The sequence below is a fragment of the Ruditapes philippinarum genome, unplaced genomic scaffold, assembly GCF_026571515.1.
Source record: "Ruditapes philippinarum isolate M1 unplaced genomic scaffold, ASM2657151v2 ctg519_1_1_1_1, whole genome shotgun sequence".
In the NCBI taxonomy this organism is placed as follows: Eukaryota; Metazoa; Mollusca; class Bivalvia; order Venerida; family Veneridae; genus Ruditapes; species Ruditapes philippinarum.
Genome location: NW_026860385.1, coordinates 6,234 through 29,377, shown reverse-complemented (window position 1 = coordinate 29,377; position 23,144 = coordinate 6,234). Strand labels below are relative to the sequence as shown.

The 23,144-nt window shown below is 33.6% G+C and overlaps 1 protein-coding gene across 2 annotated transcripts; it reads right to left on the bottom strand.

Moving 5' to 3' along the window:
- Positions 1-363: 363 nt before the first annotated feature.
- Positions 364-21,894, bottom strand: LOC132759873 (la-related protein 1B-like). 2 transcript variants are annotated; one of them, XM_060751733.1, is made up of 5 exons: positions 21,609-21,894; positions 8,728-8,828; positions 3,617-3,845; positions 2,317-2,469; positions 364-629 (listed from the first exon to the last, which is right to left on the bottom strand). In XM_060751733.1, exons 1-5 carry the CDS (start codon positions 21,691-21,693, stop codon positions 379-381), a joined length of 819 nt encoding a protein of 272 aa, XP_060607716.1. In that variant the 5' UTR covers positions 21,694-21,894; the 3' UTR covers positions 364-378. The 2 variants fall into 2 exon arrangements, with proteins under 2 accessions (XP_060607716.1, XP_060607717.1); XM_060751734.1 differs by lacking the exon at positions 21,609-21,894 and adding an exon at positions 11,714-11,866.
- Positions 21,895-23,144: the final 1,250 nt, after the last annotated feature.

The window sequence follows — 23,144 nt, the reverse complement described above, 5'->3', positions numbered from 1 at the left end:
TAAAAATATTAAAAAATTGTTTAAAGCATTTTAATTTTTTACAAAAAAACCAATGTATCACAGTAGTACCCTAAAAATAAAAAACAACAGGAGATTAAACAGCAACATGAGACTGTATCCCAATATAAGATATTGTGTGTTAACACTCCTGACATTTACTGATATACAATGGTATATAGCGAGACAGCTTGATGTTTACATGAGACATCAATAGACAACTTTCAATCAATACCTCAATATACTCTCTCCAGTATATATATATATATTTTTCCCCATATATTTTCCTTTTCAAAGTATATAAATATAGTATTCATAGTATACAAATGTGGTACACAAAGTCCTAATGATGTCTACAAAATGATTCACTTATTCAGCTTTCTATAACAGTATATACTTCCTACAAGGAAAAGTTCTTAAAAAAGAATCAGTTTGTCTCCATTTAAGCAATATCAGTGTATTGTTTATTAACAACAGACCTGTTAAACTTTCGGCATCCATTCGGTTACCTCTCCCTCTTCCCCCACCACGACCACGACCCCTCATTAAACCGGCTCCACGACCACCACGCCTAGCATGACCACGAGGACTTGGTAAACGCATATCCTTCCTCCAATTGTCCGACTCAGAACCTGTCAAGTGAAAATATATATATATATTTTTTTAATTCAACACTAATTTAATAATTACAAATCAATAAATAAAATATAAATGATTTTATCTGCTTCTTAACTTGTACATTCTTAAAATAAAGATCAAAGCTTAAACTTATTTTCTATTAGCAAATACCAATACTTTTCCATATTACTGAGTTAACATAAATAAACCAAAAGACCAAAATCACTGTACATTTAGTTTAAGACTGAGCTATCTAAAAACATAATAACTAAACAATAATCAAACCATATATGGGGACCACTTGTTTAAGTACAACTGAATCAATGTACTGAATTAAAGCCATACAATTATTAACAACTTTTCAAAATGCAAGTAAGCTGAGAAAAAAAAGTTCAAAGTAGAATTTTTTAATCTAATGTACTTATTTAATTTGAAAAATCAATTTATATAGCCTACAGCTAAAACTGCTGTAAAAGGCACAACCACATTAATGATAACATTGAAATTGTATATTTCAAAGCTTGATTTTCTATTTGTTTAAGCTGTGATAGAAAATCATTACTATGAATTATAAATAACAACTAACTGCTTAAAAGGTGTGATAAATTTGATGTAGATGACAAACTTAAAATCACTTTTATTTATACCACCAAGGTGTCCAGGAAACTAAACTGTGACATTTTCATTTATAATTTCACTTGAAACAATAATACTTATCCTTGTTGTAAACCTAAGATAACCCTGTATTCATAATAAGCATACAAATAAGAACTTCCCTGTCATGTATATCTGTCTGTTTTGTCATTATGTTTCAAGGATATTGTAGTCAATTATAAAAACAAGAATATTGGTTAACACAGATGGTACTTTAGAAAAGATAAAAATATGGCACAACTATGAGTAAAGGAATAATCCATTACTTATAACCTCATTAACAATGACCATATCAACATGAAACCCAATCAACACATACAGGTTCAATGCAGGTACCGGCTGACACACCAATATTGAAAATATCAGTCAATAAATGAAGGTACTATTAAAATGTAAATGTGATAGAAGGACGAAAGAGAGAACAAACCAACAACTATGTGGTCCACCAAAACGTTTTTTGGTGCTTAAAAACTAATTATTAAGGATAAATAGTTCTCCTCAATACCCATGTCCTTAGTCTAGGAGAGCCGAGTTACCAGGTGATTTCAAACATATTAGTTACCAGGTAATTTCAAACATGTTCTAAACTTGCAAATAATGTCTGCTTTGATGACAAACAGCAGTAAATTATGTAAGTAAATTCTTTTAAAATTCAAGAGATTCTTTCTTTCTTATTTCATTTACTATTGAGAATTAATCAAGATATTAATAAATGTGTTTGTTTTTACTAGACTGAGGCTGAAACAAAAGTTTTTTTTTTTCTTTTATCACCTTTAAATACAACATATCAATAACCATGACCTTCAATAATGACCTTGACATTGAAGCATAGATTGAACATTGTCTTGTCTTTCTGCATTTTCCAAATAGCCATCGTATTTAAGTATATGTACCTAAAAGAAATAATCTTACTTTCATAAAAAATTCTGTCATTAACATGTATTAGCCTACATATGTCACACTGTACCTATACTGCATGACTTGTATTAACTTATGTAAATGTCAACAGAAGATTTAGTCATTTCAAAAATATGCTGCCAAGTTTACCAAATCTGTCTTTATGACGTTCAGGTCTGTTTCTATCTATATTTTTATCAACCATGGCAGAATTAGGTCGTGGAGCACGCCCAGCACTTCTACTTCTACGGTTTCTTCCTGATTTATGATCTATGTTCATAGGCACCCATTTTTGCTTCAAACCTGAAAATTGATAAATTTGATATTCAATACGAGAACATTCACTTTCAACACCTTTGATGAATTATTTGTAACCTCTTTTGTTTTACGCTAACAAGAAAACTAAACAAAGTATACTATACTATACTAGAGCTATCACTTTCGATCCATGCTCTCATCAATATGCTCCAGTGAAAATAGCATGGAATGTTGGGAAAGGTATTTGGACCTTTTATAGATGCAATTGTTACTGATACCATTTTAATACCAGTATTATTTTAAAATTCCCAGTTTACAAGCTCTACATGTTTTTTCTAAAACCGCCATCTATGAAATAGGAGCCTGGAAAAAGTCTGAACAATTTATGACCAGTGTATATGATTTCACTTGCTTAAAATTAATTTGATGGGCTCCAATAATGTAATGTTGATCCATGGATTCCAATCATATATCCCTAATTTAAACCCTGTTTACAATCATGTTTTAACTTATATCTATACATCTCATAAATATCCTTATAAAAACACCTGATTGTATTGTTTATGTAAAGTTTTTTTTATTGCATATTAAATAGAATGTCAGTAACATCTGGAAGGTGAGAGACAAAAATTATTCCTAACACTGTCATATCTACATCATTCTTTTTTTTTTGGTTGGCTTATTCTTTGCACCAATACAATATAGGTTATATGGCGACTTTCCAGCTTTACTGACAGAGGACTACCTCAGGTGCCCTTCAGTGCATTATTTCAGGCATGAGAGGGCAACCAAGTAGAACAACCAACTTTTCGTAAGCTAGCTGGATAGCTTCCTCACATGAGAGGATGCAGAGTGCCTAAAGGTCAAGGTCATTTATAAGTGAAGTCCTTTTCAGTCTTGTCAACTTAAACGTCTTGTCCAACGGTTTACTGTGTCCAAGAAGGAAGGCAATTGAGAAATACAAATTTTTTTGGACAATCATTAAAGATTTCATACGGCAACGTCAACAACATAGATGTAGCAATAGCTCTTTTATTTGCCGAGTTGATAAATATAAATATGATTCAATTATAGCCCCATTACATTATATGAAGTGGGATTTAAGAAAAATAGTCACAAGGCTAATCGGAATTGTTTTATTCAATTAACAGCAATAACCTGTGTTATTATATATACATTCATGAATTTTTACCTTTTCTTTTTGGTGTTCTCTGCCCTTCATCATTAGAAGAAGCATTTTCTTTGTTTTCCTTGGAGGAGTCATCCCCGCCGGAGTCACTGTTAGACTGGTTACTGTTTGTTGTTATAGCTGGACTGGGATCAGGTTTCATTTGAGGTTTTTTGTTGTTGATTGATGGTGATGTAACTTCAGTAACTTCACACAGAGCTGGCCAGTTCTCATCACTCAATGCTGCACTATCCTGTATAATAATCAATCATATCTACAGATATCATAGATTCGGATCAAATCATACCAATGTTATATCGATATCGGATGCAAATAAAGACAATACACCGATATATCGATAATTACTTGTCTGTAATTCACTTTCATATACTGTTTACATGATTTCAGTAAAATATATGATCTGTTATTTTTGATGTAAGGAAAGTTGATTTTGGCTAACCTGGGGTGTTACAAACTTGGTTACACCGGCTGTCAAAACCACCTCACCTGTTCATGGTGGCTGCAATTATGTTGCCTAAATCTTTAAAAGCAACCCTTAAGCCACAAGGGGGAGTTTCTGTGACCTACTTATGTATCAGACTGGAACTATTTATAAAACTTTTGTAGAGGAACACCTTAAGATCATTCCTGTAGTTACAGAGGAAATGTTATTAGAAAGTGTGGGCGTCGGACACATGCTATCACAAAAGCTCACCTCTGAGTACAAAGTGCTCAGCTGAGCTAAAAAACAATATATATACCACTTTACCATTTTCGTTGTGCAGGACTTTTGGAAACTTTAAACCCACAAATAAGAGTTATAGTTCCTGAGCACTAAATTTCTCCATCCATCTATAACATTTCAAATGGATATCTCCAATACAATGATCTATGGTTTTCATGACGGACTTCAAAAAGAAATATTATCCAACATGTGCTACCTGCTACAAATTTCTTCACTAGAGCCTTACAATTGTTTTTAAAATAACTATTGCATTATTAAAGAGAAAACATAAACGTTGAATAATTGGAGACAGCTTGTAAAGATAAAAAAAAATCTGTATCTGTATGTAAAATTATTGCAGTTTGTATGTAAAATTATTGCAGTTATTTCTTTTTTGTTATTGGCTTTCAACTTTTTTTCCGGCATTATATAGATGGAAATTAAAGATATTCTACGGCACATCAAGATAAAATAGAAAACCTGAGACAAACCAACATGAAATCTTGTTTCATCTATATAAATTCATCATCCCTCTAGTAATTCAAACGCACAATAGTTCACCTTATATAACAGAACAGCAGTTCACCTTATATAAGTTACAGAACAGCAGTTCACCCTATATAACAGAACAACAGTTCATCTTATATAACAAAGGCCTATAAAAGGCCTCTTTTAAAATGAAATTTTCTTTACAATGTACCATTTTTCCAGAAAGCAGAACCAATTTTAATTCTTCCCAAATAACCAATTTTAGCGATTTTTTCCTAAATTCAAGAGACCAGCCTCTTCCAAAGTGGGAACAAGGGCAACACTGTTGCAAAATACGCCCGTCACAAAAGATTTTGTAAGTGATGTGGGCATTATAGATATGTTGTCTGATTGTTTGATTGTGTTTTACGTCACATCAACACAGTATAGGTCAAATGGCGACGTTCCAGCTTTACAGGCGGAGGAAGACCTCAGGTCCCCTTCCGTGCATTATTTCAGGCACGAACGGGCACCTGAGTAGAACCACCGACGTTCCGTAAGCTAGCTCGATAGTTTCCTCACATGAAAGAATCCAAAGTCCCTGTCGAGATTCCAACCCACAGCGGTAAAGGGTAAGTGGTTTGAAGTCAACGACCTTAACCACTCGGCCACAGACACCCCTTTGTAGATATGCATATTAGGGGTGTAACAATACAGCAAAAACCGTATTGCAATATATTGCCATTTTGCTGAAGTGTATTGCAATATATTGCAATACGTATTGTCGTGTATATGTTTTGATGTAAAAATGGAGTAACATTTATATATTATCATTATATGTATATATTTTTAGTAGAAACTTAATAAAAATGTAACTAAAGGAATAAATAGAAAGTAGTGTCACACAATTTGATAAACAAAACTAGTCGCGTGTGACCTTTCACATCTGGGCCGCTTATGTAAATTATGCGGCCGCTTATTGACTTTTAAGTGTACTAGTTGTCGGATACTTTTATCTTACGTTGGCGGCAACAAAATTTGCCAATTAAAGATTTTATGTGAAATTTGTACAAAATTAGAGGGCAATTAATTGAAAATGATGATTTTTATAAAATACCGATTTTCCAAAAATCATACCGCGGTTCGAAATTAATTTTTTCATATTGCAATATATCGGTATACCGGTAAACCGTTACACCCTTAATGCATATAGACGATATGCTCTGGGCAATATCGGAAAATATTATCTCTAGTGACCTTGACCATGCAAATGTTAACCTAAATTACATGTGTCACACTTGTAGTCATGATAGTTATCATTTGTGTTACAATCCATCAATAAATGGTCCCTGTACACAAACTTACCTTGTGCCAAGTTATATTAAAATCCCTCAATGCATGTAGAAGTTTTGCTCTGGACAAGCATTCTTCAATGACCTTAAGTGTGACCTTGACCTTTGACCTATAGACCTGGCTTATGTGCATGGCACTCCTTATAGTGGTGAACATTTCTATGAAATTTCATTAAAATTCTTCAATGCGTGTAGGAGATATGCTCTGGACAAAATCTCTATATTTTATCACTTTTAGTGACCTTGACCTTGCATATATTAACCTAAATTACATGTATCACACCAGTAGGGCCTAAAAAAAAAAATTGTTTTGTTAGGGTAACATGCTCTCAAGGAATAGGTAGGGTAGGTCGGATTTTTTTTTTTTTTTTTTTTTTTCACCAGTATATTGAAATTTAGATATGGAAATTTCTGACACAAATACATCCCTTCTATGTTTTCAAAAGACATTTCAGAAAAATGGTGTAACAATCTTAAACTCTCAGCGTTCTTCTGGTGAAGATCACACGCCGTTTTACAAATATTGACGATGTGATCCGCCATTTTGTAACTAAGAGCGGCGATAAAACCTGTACCGTACCCAGGGCTCATCCTGGGGGGAAATTTTAGGGAGAAGTGACTTCCTCGTGAAAAATCGGCAGAAGGGAAACATCCCAATGTGTATGCATTAACATGCATGGCTTGCATTAACATGCATGGCTATACATCCTTTAACTAGAATAGAAACACAATCTATTTATCAGCTATTTTTGATAATAATGTGTAAGAAAACTATGATTAATAAATTAACTTTATATATTTACTTTCCAGATAAAGTTGCATTGGATAATGATTAATAAAATCTGCCTATCCTGTTTACAGAAATTTCTTTTATGATCATCTATGTTGTATTGTCTCATTTATGTGCATATAATTATGCTTATAAAACAATTTTCGAATATCGAAGAATATGTAAAATATGTACTGCAAACATTTGTGCACATTATATTTGATCACTAAAATTATATACATTCATTTCTTATTGAATAATTCGACTGAGAAATTATAGAAAATAAATTTCTAATTACCTCCCTTTATTTTCATGAAATGTTAAACTTGGTAATATCTTTATAAATAATGCTTTTTGAAATTTACAATATTAATAAATCTTAATCTGAGCGTCATATTTATGACATTAAAACAAATATATATATTGAAAAAATAAGAACACTTCTTTCCTGACAAATTTTGTTGTTATATACATGAGCACATGATATACGACCGATATGTCGCATGCCGATCATGATTCGTAGTTTTAGGATGTCGTGCCCACGTGCGTACAAGCTGTGTCAAATTTGGCATTGCTACAAAGATAACAATGCAAAACACCCTCATTGTCTACAAGATACCAATCATAAGAGTTTTGCGAATTGACTAACAGTTTTGTGATAGCCGTGAAAAACCCATTGCACATCGCCTTTACTTCGGTTAAACACCGCGTCTATATCAATTAGGGAAGATTTGCACGTGTTTAGATGATCGGAAAAAAATTAATCTATAATTATCGCCAAATCCCGTATTAAACTCGCAAAATATACCCGTTTCGGGCCGATGCTCTCATTATTTACTGTTTAGAGTAGGCGGTCTATCGCTTTGCATACAAGTAGAAGGGTAGTATATAGCGATGCTCTGATTGGATAATGATAATCAGCAGTCGTCATATGGGCGGATACAATCTCTGCTCTTTACATCGGCAAGTAATTACTCTTTGGGAATTAGATTTTATCGGCGATGTTGACTTCTCTTTGATCAATTGGGAGAGCGAAATTGAAATATACACAGTGAAGTTTTCGCCTGAATTGCCCTTCACACTGCTCATTGAGTACCTCAATAATACGGTATTTTCTTGGATTTTTTTTTTTTTTTTTTTTGGACACGAAAAAAAACGGTAGGGTCGGCGCATATTATTAGGTAGGGTCGGGTGACCCGAACAAAACAATTTTTTTTTTAGGCCTAGTCATGATAAATACCATTTGTGTTTCAATCCCTCAATAAATGATGACTTAATGGTTCAAAAACAAATTTTCATATTTTCATCTGAACTTTGACCCCTTTGTGTGACCTTGACCTTGACTGCAGGGACCTAAATTTTGCATGCCACACATCCAGCTTACCATGGTGAACATTTGTGCCAAGTTATATTGAAATCCCTCTATGCACGTAGAAGTTTGCTCCGGACAAACATTTTTCAATCACCTTTAAGTGTGACCTTGACCTTTGACACGGTTCATGTGCGTGACACTCCTTATGGGGTTGAACATTTCTATGAAGTTTCATTAAAATTCCTCAATGCGTGTAGGAGATATGCTCCGGACAAAAATTGGATGACGCCTGCCTGCTCAGCCTTCCGCCAGGGGGGAAACTTAAGAAACGACCCGTTTTTCAAACAGGCGTATAAAAACCACTACAAATGGATGTACATAGCCAGGGACAAGTGATAGTATATCAGCAACTTTAAACACTGCCAATTACGTCAACTTTAAAGTAAGTATTTATAAAAGTAATGAAATGGAATAAATGGAAATATTTATGAATGTAAGTGAAAAAGTTACCTTGGTTGGTTTTTTAACAGCATTGGAGCTAGAGTCAGCGGTTTCTACAGGGGTAGGGGGGGTTGTGTCAGCCACTTTCACCACCTGGGGTAATGGTACAGCTGAAAATATACAAATTCATGTTAGCTATTCCAATAATGTGTGCAAAAAAAAGCCAGTTCAGTGACAGAGCGTTATAATTCAACAGACGTCAAGCGTTACAGAGTTATCAATTCATAGTTAGGATCTTTATGAAATAATAATTTCTATTTTTATATGATTTTATATCTGCAAAACAACTTAAATCATCTATTAGTAACATGATTATGTGTAAAGACAAAATGATCTGGCCACAGTGATGCTATAATCAGCCTGATATCTGCTCTGTATATTTTACACCTGTTAAATATGCAAGGTGTGCATTTTTATAATGCTAAATAAATCAAGTAAATTACAAAAACAGAACAGTGACTTTTATGAAGCAAGATACACGAGCTAGAACAATGTCCTTCACAGAAATTTACAATGCCTGGCATTCATTTACATTTTATGTATTTTCTGTATACAATATGTTTTATTTCTAGACAATCCAGGTTTAACAGATTGACCTCTGGTTTATCAACCCCACTGTACAAGCTACCTTTACACAGGAGCATGAGAGGGGAAAAAAATCTTATTATAAAGCATGATAAGATGAGAGCTATTTATGGTATACATACATGTAGACAGGTCAAGAAAGTCATGATTAGCATTATTTATCTAGGTTTTCCTGTACATACTAACATTCACCGGTAATGTCAAAATAAACTGCAATAAAATTAAGTTAACGTTATAGTCACCTATTATCTACATATAGACAGGTATTAAAACAGCCACATGTCATCTCTAGGCATAACATTTCCTCACTTGACATCAACACAAAATTAAAATGTTCAGAGATTCATCAAAATAACTGTAGTATATACATGTAAACAAAGATTATAACAAGCAAAGAATTATGCTTCACTTGGAAAGTGCCCCTGATTTCAGGTATCATTAGTATTGCAAGCAGGTAGAGGTTGGAGTTCCTAATTGTAAACAGACCAGATAAAATTCAACAGTCAAAAACAAGACTTACATTACAAATTTACATTACAAATTTCAAAACAATCAATTTTTGGTTTTATGCCATAGGGGAATAAAAAAATAATATTTCTGAACCTGCTAATGGCGACCCATGTTACCAGTGCTTTTCTGTTCACTAGCTTTTCAGTCAGTACTTATTTTGAAATTTTCACTAACCATTATGAATATTTTCACCTAGATTTAAAGTTGGACAAGTAAAATTCCATTTCAGATAATTAGTAAGGTAAAGGTTATTAAAAAAATGCACTTAAGAAATGTATTATAGAGATAAATGGTATCTTGGGAAAAAACGAGCTGGATTGATTCTATATATTATAAAAGAATTCTACCAGAATTGATAGAGAAACGGTGAAGTTTGTTTGTTTTGTCTGATTGGGTTTTTAGTCACACCAAAATAGTATAGGTCATATGGCGCCGTTCCAGCTTCACTGGTGGAGGAAGACCACAGGTGCACTTCCGTGCATTATTTCAGGTACGAACAGGCACCTGAGTAGAACCACCAACATTCAGTAAGCTAGCTGGATTATAGCTTCCTCACATGAAGCCCAGGGCTGTCAGTATACAAACCCTCAGTGGTGAGGGGCAAGTGGTTTGAAGTCAACTACCTAACCACTCGGCCAGGGACGCCCTGAAACGGTGAATAGCAAGTGGTTCAATTCCAGAAACCTTGACCATACTATAGATAAACTTACAAGAAAGAGAATCTTGAGGCTAACATAACCAATACCTTGTAAAACAGAGCTAAATTTTAATGTAACTCTTTATCTCTAAGAATATTAGATTTATCCAATTAAAATGCTATAATTACAGGTGTTTAGATTCATTTTTAATGCAAATCTCCAATGTTTGACCTACAAAAGTTGTCAGGAAAGACACCATTATCTTATACATATGATACACTAAATCTCAATATTAATCTGTATGATTCTACAACCTGATGACACACAGACATACATGATGCACAAACAACACCCAAATCAACATTTTATAAAGATAATTCTATTGTGTTCCTATAAAGCCTCTTTTTAAAAAGGTCCTACCAATTCCAATTACAAAATTCATTATTCTAGTCAAAAAATTTTCCAATGACCATAAAGAATCATATTTTAGCTATGTTAATCAAGTTTTATTTCTCTCTGCCATCCCAATATAGTTGACCAAAACTCATTAACAAAAGTGGAGAAAAGGCTGACAAGTACTCAAATGAATAGATATCATAATTTTAATGGTTAAATGTAAGAGAAGTCAATTAAAGTGTAACTATATTGATAGACAATTTTCTTACAGATAAAAATAGGGCAGACACACAAGGTTATCTCACACGACCAACTAGTTTATCAGATATAACCATTTAAAGTAAAAAGCATCTTTAACAATTAGCCTGTTTAAGTGGCAGCAGATTCTACCAATATAACCAATCCTGATCAACATCTGACCGTACATCCTTACTGTCTGATCATAATTATTGTCTACTTAGAACATATTTCAAAATTTTCCCTATAATGAATGGTTTTGTCCAGATTGAAAGACAGACATAACCATTTTTAAGGTAAAACTTTAACATGTAACTATCTGAATGTTATGTTATATAAAATACGTTCATAGTTCACAAAGATTTCTAGACTGATATACCAACATTACCGGTATGTTTAACATAAGTTAGTTTGTACAAGAACAGATTGACACTCTACATTTAGTGTATGATCTTCTACAGTATATTTAACCTTGTTAGATACAACACAAAGTTATCAAAGTTAAACTGTTCCAATTAAACTCCATATGTTATTTACTTAATCAGACATACCAGATACACATAGAAGATTAACTTTATAAATAATGACGGTAAAAACAACGAAATATGTCAGCATAAAAGTTTAAATACCTGTATATATAGATGTGGTAAAATCAGCAATTTGTGGCATAAACAGTGACACATGTGGCCATCATAAAATCCTCCATATGGTAAAACATGTTGTCAGCTATAGGAAACCTAATAAAACCCTAAGGCTATAAACATGCGAGGACAAGGGAAATAACCTACAGTAAAGATACTTTGAAGTAACAAATGATTTGTCCATCTTCATACATGAAGATTAAATTTAATTTCTATACTGTATACATAATGACTACAAAAGCAGTACAAAACGTAGCTGACACACAGATTGTGTATTCCAAATTTTAATTGTTTACAGCTGACAGCGTTCTGCAACTGGACACTTAAACAACAGGGGAATCAATCAGCAAAGAAACTTCAAAGCTATTACCTACTTAAGAAATCTAAATAATAACAAACTAGAACTATCGCTGAATGCGATTCATACCCCCACCAATGTCCTTGACAGAAGACAACTTGGAAAGGTGGTTAAGGGAATAACTTAAGTGGCACAAATACATAAAAAAGAAATTATCTCTGGTGAAAAAAGACTAATTGTACAGGTAATAGTAAAAATATCTATTATCAAATCATGTTCGAAACAGTTACAAATAACCTTTCATTTTCCCAATATACTAAACTTTTTATAAGTCAATTTTTGACCTTCAAGTGTGGCCTTGACCTTCAGCTGGCACAAGGGTATGATGGGTTTTGCACATCGCCCAATTGGAGTGAACATTTGAGTAAAGTTTGAAGAAAATCCTTCCATTAGTATAGAATTTATAGAGCGGACACAACATATTGTCTAGTATTGATTGTATGTAAATTTAAACTTAAAAAGGGGCATAACTTTGTCAAAATGCAATACAGAGTTATGAAACTTGACCTGCATATCGTAAATGTGACACCTCATATATCTTTTAAGTTTCAAGCAAATACCTATGCTAGTTTCCGAAATATTCAAGAACATGTTTTAATCTAAGAACATTTTCTAAGTCAATTTTTGACCTTCAAGTCTGACCTTGACCTTTAGCCTGCACAAGGTGACATGGATTCTGCACATAACCTTGTTTAGGTGAACATTTGAGAAAAGTTTGAAGAAAATTCTTTCATTAGTATAGGATTTATAGAGCGGACACAACATATTGTCTAATATGTGATTGTATGTAAATTTGAAGATTAAAAAGGGGCATAACTTTGTTAAAATGCAATACAGAGTTATGAAACTTGACCAGCATATCTTAATTGTGACACTTCATTTATATTTTAAGTTTCAAGCAAATACCTTTCCTACATTCAGAAATATTCAGATATATGTTAAAATTAAAGAACATTTTCTCAGTCAATTTTTGACCTTCAAGTGTGACTTTGACCTTAAGCCGGAAAAGAGTGACATGGGTTCTGCACATAACCTTGTTGAGGTGAACATTTGAGCCAAGTTTGAAGAAAATCTTTCAATAAGTGTAGGACTTACAGAGCGGACACGACATACTGTGTAATATTTGATTGTTTTATATTTGACCTTCAATTGTGACCTTGACCTTGAGCTGACACATGGACAACATGGGTTCTGCACATCCCATTGTTAAAATGAACATTTGAGCCAAGTTTGAAGAAAATCTTTCAATTAGTGTAGGACTTACAGAGCGGACACGACATATTGTGTAATATTTGATTGTTTGATATTTGACCTTCAATTGTGACCTTGACCTTAAAATGACACATGGGCAACATGAGTTCTGCACATCCCCTTGTTGAGGTGAACATTTTAGCCAAGTTTGAAGAAAATCTTTCAATTATTGTAGGACCTACAGAGCGGACAAGACATACTGTCTTATATATGATTGTGTTTGATATTTGACCTTCAATTGTGACCTTGACCTTGAGCTGACACATGGGCAACATGGGTTCTGCACATCCCCTTGCTGAGGTGAACATTTGAGCCAAGTTTGAAGAAAATCCTTCAAGTGGTATAGGAGTTATAGAGCGGACACGAAAATGGAGACGGACGGACGGACCGACCGACTGACCGACCGACCGACGCGACAAAGCGAATCCATTATAGCCCCCCCCCACATTTTGTGGTGGGGGTATAATGAAATGCAGTCTCCTGAATATGAAATAAGTCTCCTTCAGGAAACACAAGTTTCTTTAATACAGCAAATAGTTTCTTGAAGAAGGAAAGCAATCGGATACTAAGATACTTGCAATTCAGACCTCGACAATAAATCAGATATTTGTCAGTTTTAAGATGGCCAATCACGATTCATATCTGTATTAGTAAATAATTCTAATAACTCTTTCATTATTGTATAAAACTGTCATATTACTATTTAATTTCAACTCGTTTACATTTCCAAGCACTCAACATGTTCTCAAATATTAATTTTTAGCTTAATCTTGAAACATATCACTGTAACGTTAAATTGACTACACTGCAACCCCGCTATAACCTGCCCAGTTGTAACACTTACCACAGCACAATGCTTCATATAAAGGCCTTGACTCCAAAAAAAATTGCATTTTTATAACATGAATATTGATGATGCTCTGTATCTGCTATAACACTACTTGAATGTGTCGGACAAGTACAATAATTAAAGTTATTACTAATTAGAACACTTGTGGGTGCAGAAGGTGTGAAAACATGCACATCTTAGCATTAATCTCCTCTTTTGTGGTTTTAACTTGTTGATCAGTCAGGTATCAAATTGTAACCCCAAAGTCAAAGCTGGTATGCACAAACTCAGATGAAATAAGTAAACACAATCTCAAAAGCAACTTAAAAATTATGCCACAAATAAGGAAAACACACCAGGAATGCTGATTAATTTTATACAATTATACCTGATCGAGAAATTTCAGAGACACAAGGGACCAACAGAATGAAATTTTAAGGGACACAAATAATATTAATGTTATAACTTGCCTACAGCAGTTCAATACATAAAACTGCTCGTACTACTCAAAGAAGAAAGAGTTATTTTTGTTTTTCTAATACTACTAGGACTCATTGGAAATATAGATTTTGTAGATATTCTATCTTTTGAAAGTTGCTTTTCGTCTGCTTACTATGGTGGCTGATTTGGAACACTTGTGCATTGTGTTGTCGCGTAGCTACAGCACAACAAAGCGCTTAATGGCGCATTGTTGCACTGTTGACTTGTCACTAACTAGGCACACCAAACAGCACGTTGTCGTGCGGCGTGTTGCCCCCGATGTCACATTGTTGCTCGGCTTAAAATCGAAGGATTGGCTATTTGTATATATAAGCCAAGCAACAGGGCGACATCGCAACAAGGCCTGGCATGACAATGCGCTGTTTGGTGTGCTTCACTAGGAACAGAACAACATGACAACAGTGAAACAACATGCTGTTTTGAGCGTTTCACTAGGGACAAGACAAAAAGGCAATAACAATGTAGGTTGTGTTGTTGCTATCGGCAACGCAACATACAAAGTGTACCAAATCAGCCACCATAGCCAGGGACTGCATTCAGGGCGAAGTCAGGCGAAAACTTCGCCGTAAATATTTTATGATCTGAAAAGCGAAATTCTAGTCGCCCTAAAATCTCTATGAAATGTCTGACATGTATATTTCTCCACTCGATAATACTGCCTGGAGGCAGATTTAATTGTGTAATCTGACGTAATTAACACATGCGCTGAAGCGTGGTCATAGCGACATTTGGAATTCACACTTGGAAACCCACATCGCTAAAAATAGCGCATTGATTATACGGTAAATTTAAGCTGTGAAAGACCCTGATATGGATGCAGCAGATGATAAAAAGCAAGCCAATTGATAATTAAGTTACCTCAAACGTATATTTGTGTCTTATTTACAATATCCCCTGTACGTTTTGTTTGTTTCACAATATTCCCTAAACGTTCTGTTTGATTTACTATTTCCCCTATATGTCCTGTTTGATTTACTATTTCCCCTATATGTCCTGTTTGATTTACAATATCCCATATACGTTTGTTATCACCATTACATTTAAGATAGTAATATTCATCATTAAAACTGATGTAAATTGATAGAATTTGGATAATTATTATGAATTAAAGAACTTTTCATTTTAATTAATAAATTGCATTTAAAAGTTAGAGTCAGAAACTGTTGAACCTAAAAAAAAAATTAAACAAGAGGGCCATGATGGCCCTGAGGTCGCTCACCTGTATATAGGCTCCCCCCCACCCCCCAACGTTGCAGGGCCAATTTTAACCCAAGGGCTTTTATTTGCACAAACTTGGTAGACACCCATAAGAAGATGTTTCATGCGTTTAAATAAACATCTAAGCTCTAGCTCAGTGGGCTTTTTAAAAGAAGATTTTTTTTAAGTTTTTACTATACACATATAGTTAAAAACAATGACACAGAGCTCCAGATAGCGTGCGTATAAGCGTAAAATACGCATAGAAAATCTAAAATACGCATCACTTTCAAAATTCGTGCGTCACAGTTACGCACAACAAAATGAAAATACGCTCGTATGTCAAAATTTATGCGTAAAAGAATAGAAGTGTAAATATTTGATATGTAGAAAGAAAATGTTTTGAGCATAAAATACAATATATTTCCATTTAATTGCATTGAAAACTAAAAATTCTGTTGTCAACAACGCATGTTAAAAACGAAAGTAGCAGGAAATACAGAAGGGAGGTAACTCCCGTAGATCTATCAACCTGTGAAATTATTGATGAAATTTGTGCCAGATAATCATCGTAGGAGTTAACACAGTATTAAGTTAGTTTAGGCATCTATTGACATACTCAATATAACCAAAAATATATTTTAATTTCTTTAACTTTAGTTGTTGGAACAAAATAACATGTTATTCACCTGCAGTTTTGTACTCAATATTTTCGTACCCAGTCTACAGTTACGGACAATTTTCTCTCAGACAAATAATTTTTTTTAAGGAAAGATAAAAAAATCTTGTTTATGTTTGTAATTGTAAAGGTTTTTCTAAAAAAGAAAATAAACAAACAAACAAACACAACAATAAGTTTAATTTGTTTATAAAAAATGCAAAATGCTTTTTTGACAGATTTTTACCCCTTAAGTTTTTCAGAATTTGCATTTTACCCCTCACTCTAAATTTTGAGGGGTAAAAACCCCTTGGCCAAAAAAATTATCTGGAGCTCTGATGACACCCTTGGGGCCGGGCCAGTTTTGACCCCAGGGCTTTAATTTGAACAAACTTTGTAGACACTAACTAGAAGATGTTTCATGCTTATTGTCTAAACTCTAGCTATTTGGGTTTTTTCAAAGAAGATTTAAAGTTTTTGCTATACACATATAAGGAAAATCAATGCAGGGCTCGAATTTAACTTTTTTGGCTACTAGCAATTTTTTGCTAGTGGACAAATTTTTAACTAGCAAAAACTGAATTCAACTAGCACTTTTTACGACAATGATTTTTTAATTCCAAATTGTTTAAACTTTTTGTGTACATTCATTTATTGTTTAAATTATCATGTACCATAATAATTAATTCATTATTGTTACAATCACCATAATAATGAATTTTATTGAAAATGTTTTTATTAATAAATGTTGTAGTAAACATAAATTTAAAGTAGTTTGCTATAACTTGAGCTCATTCAATTAAAATACTTCAATTTTAAGTTTAATTATTTGATGTGCGGAAAGACAAAGTTGTTGCTTGATATAGAGAAAAAAAAATTGTAATTTATTTGGACGAGTTCGAACTGCCCAGGGTACGAATCAGCAACATAACTTTCTACTCAAAAACTTGATTTAGGGAACAGGGATTCTTATGAAATGTCAATTTACATGTAAAAAATAATTATGCAATATTGTCGCCATACCGACGATGTCTGGTCTGGATTATGCGCACAACAATCGGCGCAAACTATTTTGGCAACATAATTTTCCATCGCCATCGACATGATCGAGTGCGTACGTGCAGTTCTTTCTCCCATTTTTAACCGTTTTAACTGAAGGTCTGGTTGTCTTTCTTTTGATAGACTGTGAATCATCTTCTGTACTCGGAGTATTGTTATCGGAAGACATATATTTACTTCAGTAAGTGGGAAGAAGTTCGTTATTTTTCGTTTAGACATTTTATTCCGATCACGCTTGATTTACACGGACAAAATGACTTTTGGACTGGTTTAAATTTGTGTACCTTTTTAAGCAAGGTTAGGGTATAGAAAATGTAAACCAGACAGCAAGTGCGTGCATAGTTTATAACTCGGCTACCTGCGAATATTACGCCCCATTTATAATTCGGATTTTCCTAACGAGCGTATTCCGTTTTTTCTTCAACTCGCAAAAAATTGCGAGTAGTCATAAATCTAACTCGCAAAATCATTTTTCAACTAGCATTTTGCGAGTTTGCGAGTGTTAAATTCGAGCCCTGCAATGACCCCCGGGGCGGGGCCAATTTTGACCCCAGGTCTTTTATTTGAACAAACTTTGTAGACACTCACTAAAAGATGTTTCATGCTTAATATCTTAACTCTAGCTATTTGGATTTTTTCAAAGAAGATTTTTAAGTTCTTGCTATACACATATAAGGAAAATCAATGACCCCCGGGGCGGTGCCAATTTTGACCCCAGGGCTTTTATTTGAACAAACTTGGTAGACACCTATTAGAACATGTTTGATGCTAAATATCTTAGCTCTAACTCTTTGGATTCTTTAAAAGAAGATTTTTTAAGTTTTTACTATATGCATATAGGGAAAATCAATAACCCCCTGGGGCGGGGCCAATTTTGACCCCAGGGCTTTTATTTGAACAAACTTGGTAGACACCTATTAGAACATGTTTGATGCTCAATATCTTAGCCATAGCTCTTTGAGTTCTTTAAAAGAAGATTTTTTAAGTTTTTACTATATGCATATAGGGAAAATCAATAACCCCCTGGGGTGGGGCCAATTTTGACCCCAGGGCTTTTATTTGAACAAACTTGGTAGACACCTATTAGAACATGTTTGATGCTCAATATCTTAGCCATAGCTCTTTGAGTTCTTTAAAAGAAGATTTTTTAAGTTTTTACTATATGCATATAGGGAAAATCAATGACCCCCCGGGGCGGGGCCAATTTTGACCCCAGGGCTTTTATTTGAACAAACTTGGTAGACACCCATTAGAACATGTTTCATGCTCAATATCTTAGCTCTAGCTCTTTGGGTTCTTTAAAAGAAGATTTTTTTAAGTTTTTACTATATGCATATAGGGAAAATCAATGACCCCCTGGGGCGGGGCCAATTTTGACCCCAGGGCTTTTATTTGAACAAATTTGGTAGACACTCACTAGAAGATGTTTCATGCCAAATATCTAAGCTCTAGCTCTTATGGTTTTTTAAAAGAAGATATTTAAAGTTTTTTCTTTCGGTTGCCATGGCAACCAGAGTTCTGCATGGATTTGAATTCTTTGAACAATTTTTAAAGGTGACTACCAAAGGAACATTCCTGTGAAGTTTGGATGAAATTGGCTGAGTGGTTTATGAGGAGATGTCATTTAAAGTAAAAGTTTACGGACGGACGCCGGACGCCGGACGAAAAGCGATCACAAAAGCTCACCCTGTCACTTTGTGACAGGTGAGCTAAAAATGTTGTGTTGATGTAAATCAAATGCAACTAGTACTTCATTAAATATTATCAATACACATTTGTTTATTTTCCATGCCATATCGAGTATATTTTATATGCATGTCCATATAAAGGTGTACATGTATATTTTGTGAAATAAAATAAGAAAAAAAATCCAATGATATAACTCGATTTGATGATCACTTCTCCCTAAATTTCAAAGCTTCTCCCTATTTTTCCTGAAGGGAGAAGTCACCCTAAATTTTCAGTCCAAGGTAGTCCCTGCATAGCTTATTGTAAACTTCAGTAATTAAAGTAATTCCTCTTTCAGATATTTTTTGTTTACATGTACATCTGACAGTCAGTGACTCTGTTTTGGATTTTCCAATAAAGCTATTTTTAAACTAACTAATCAAATCATCCATTACAAAAAGTGTCGCCACCAGTGAAATCAGTGTAATTTTGCATTACAAAAGTAATAGAGTAGATATTTCAAATATATTCCCAGCGAAACACAAGACTCATTTTTGGTATTTAAAATAAATGTTGATTGACATTATTTAGGTGCTACCATTTTTGTTCACCTGTAATACCTTAAAATTGCAAAAATTCAGCTTCTACAAAGAAGGGTTTTTTGCCCTGTTGTGTCTTCGAGACAAGGACACAATAATTGGCCAATTTATCAAGTCATGTTGTCGTGTCTTTGCCCTGAGAGTCAAAGACACAATAAATTGGCCAATTATTGTGTCTTAGCCTTTTGCATTTTCAGGCAAAGACACAACAAATATAGGGCGCCAATTTGAAGATCTTCCCCTGCCGTCACGATAATTATACAGAAAGAGATTTTGTGTCTTCGCCTATTAAAATATTGTTACTTCCCCTAAAATATATTGTGTCTTAGTGTCCGCGCCCTCTAAAGTCAAAGGGGAAGACACGATTAGTGGGTCTATTAGTGGGTACATATTTCTATGCGTAATTTATGTTTTCAAAGATAATATCCTACTACTAAACAACGGTCTTCAGTAATCTCTGATGTCAAAACATATTGACAACAAGAGACCGTCGATGTTCGCAGAGACTGTTAACAGGTTGGCCAAGCAATTGCTGTCTGCTTAACATTTGGGAAATTTATTTGCATTGCTTTTGAGAAGGGAATAAATACAAATAAGGTGACAGTCATGCTCATGAAATAGTGACTATAATACAATACAAAATTTATTTATAGCACATGGAATCCATTTTCAATCAGGGCAAAAAATTATCACTATTTTAAGAAAAAATTTGGATTTCTTTTTAATTGTTATGGTTCTCGGTATGCATCATCTGGCGTCCTGGTATGATTATTTATTGTAAGATGCGTTGATTACAAAGCTGGGATTTTGTATATCCTTAATTTTGCACAAGAACGTATAAACATAGTTGATAGTAAACAAGCAAATATAAATACATATGCCAGGAACCAATAACACACCATAAGCTATCAATCAGAAATTCAGATGTTATATTACATTATTATAGCCTACAACGGCACTTTTTGACAGTGCATAAAATTCTGGTGCCTTCACAGCTTATCATTGGCCAAATAAGTTTATGTTAACTGATAGAGTATATTTGCAGACATAAAATATTTAACTGTTGATTGGTAACTTGTGATTATTAATGGCAATCATTTAAAGAGATTTGTAAAAGGTCCGGTACATGGCTTTTGCTCGAGACAAGTGCTGTTAAAAAATTGTTGTTTTTTTTCTATTTCTTAAAGAAATATGTTTAAGAATTTTTTAAGACATTGACAGATATTATTATGGACATGTAAAATAAATACCGAAACTTTGTCTTCTAAAAGTAACATCAACCACAGTAAATATCACCTTAAATTACAAATTTGAATATTTTGTTTAACAATGCCTGTTGAAATAGCTGATAAAAAACAATTTGAAACTATTTAAAATATATTTAACAATCAATGACAAACTGGACAACTATAACTATGAATGTTTCTGCAGAAAAGAGACAATTTTCCACACATCAGTAAAAGACTGATAGAATGAACATATTAAATGTGTGCATTAACAAAGGAAAACCTAAAACCAAGCTTTTATTTCCAGTATGTATTAACCATCAGCTGTACCCATGGTTGACAGGATGTTCACTTTTCTACCTAAATGATTTTCCACTTGTCCTGTCTGATGCATGGGCTTCATTTTCTGTATGTCCAGACTCCTGCAGCTGATTTGACTTGTCATCACAAGCAAATGAGTCAAATTCCAAGCGCTAGTTATTTGTACAAAATAAATGAAAATTACAGAAAACAGATAAATGCATCATTATTCCTTACCTGCTTCTGAACTTTGACTTCGGACAACAGGAGAAGACTTTGATACACCCCATGGATTTTGTCTTTGGCAATGGTGCTTCAACATAGTTCACATTATCAAATTTTTTTCACTATTTCTTCTTTCTTCTCATCTTTATCACCTTTTTTCTCTTTCTTTTCTGTTTCTTTTTTATCATTGTCTTTCTTTTTCAAAACTTTCCTACTTTTGTCATCTTTGCGCTCATCTTTTTTCTCTTTTCTATTCTTCACCTCTTGAAACTCATCATTCTGATGTTTTTCCTTGAGGCACTTTCACCTCTGCTGTTTTCATCTGCTTTTTTGTTTAGTATCTAATGTATTTGTATTAGCAGATAACTTTTTTTTCAAGGGTGGCGTTTGGCCCATAACATTTTCTACGGGTGCCTGTTCGATATATTTGGATTCACAGCCTTAGATGAAACTTTTCAGTCTCATCCTGGGGATACAGATGTCATTGCTGTAGACATATTGTTAATTTCAATAAATATCAAAAATGAATCAAACAAACAGTCTGTTTAAACCCAAGAACTATTAGCAAATAAAAGTCTCAACAATACAGTATTTTTGCCTTTATCAGAGAGACCTTCTAACAAAGGCAGTTTGTCAAATCGTTAATACATATTTGGTATGTTTCCTCACTTAACAATATGGCATTCAAAACGACAGTATAGAAAAACATATTCTGCAGAATATGTTTGCACTTGCGCACTTTTTTAGACTTCAGCCACGTTGTCTAATCGTTTGTCATATTTTCAAAGTCATTTTATAAAGTGTCAACCACTGTAGAGTATAAAAATAGCCTGGACAAATAGCAATTTTATTTGCGATACTTAATTAGACCTCAAAAGCAAGTGTAACGGAAGAATACTGGCACAACATTTTATCAACAAATATTTTGAGCACATGTCGCCATTACTGTGTAAGTTAATTTCTGCGCATGTGCAAACAAATCGGAAGCTAAAACTGTTCCCCAGTCTACTTTTACGGTAGACAACTTCGTTAGTCAAACTCCTCACAGTGATTACCTCCCTTGGCAGAATTGTAATCACTGCCTTCAAAGACGTCACATGATGATGAAAGTCACATGACGTAACGTCGAAATTCAAATGTAAATATCGACCGTTACAAAGAAAATCTAACGTTATTTTTCTCTTTCTGTTTTATTTTTTACTTTTAGTGACTACGTTCCATATAGTTTATTAAAAAAAATTATCGAAAGTATACAAAATAACGAAAATAAATTCAAAAGCTAAAAAATATAAAATATCAAAAATATCGTCTCGTAGAAAATAATCTCATAATTTTTAAAATTATTTCTAAATATTCATATTATTTATTTATTTATTCATAAACATTGTTAAATAAATGAGAGAAAACTTATCTGATAGATAAAAGCAGTAGATAAAACAATTTTTGAAAAAATATAGTATATCAGAAATTCTGATATATTGGGACCTTGGTGGCAGAGATCTACGCCGAAGAATTAAGGGGAGATCACTGTGTGGAGATTGTTCGTTA

Bases quoted from the DNA above. Each gene is read 5' to 3' on its own strand.
- LOC132759873 (XM_060751733.1), bottom strand. From the start codon at position 21,693: ATGTTGAAGCACCATTGCCAAAGACAAAATCCATGGGGTGTATCAAAG. The intron at 8,829-21,608 runs GTAAGGAATAAT...GTATATTTTCAG, and splicing joins AAGTCAAAGTTCAGAAGCAG to CTGTACCATTACCCCAGGTG. The intron at 2,470-3,616 runs GTAAAAATTCAT...ATCAATTTTCAG, and splicing joins GAGAACACCAAAAAGAAAAG to GTTTGAAGCAAAAATGGGTG.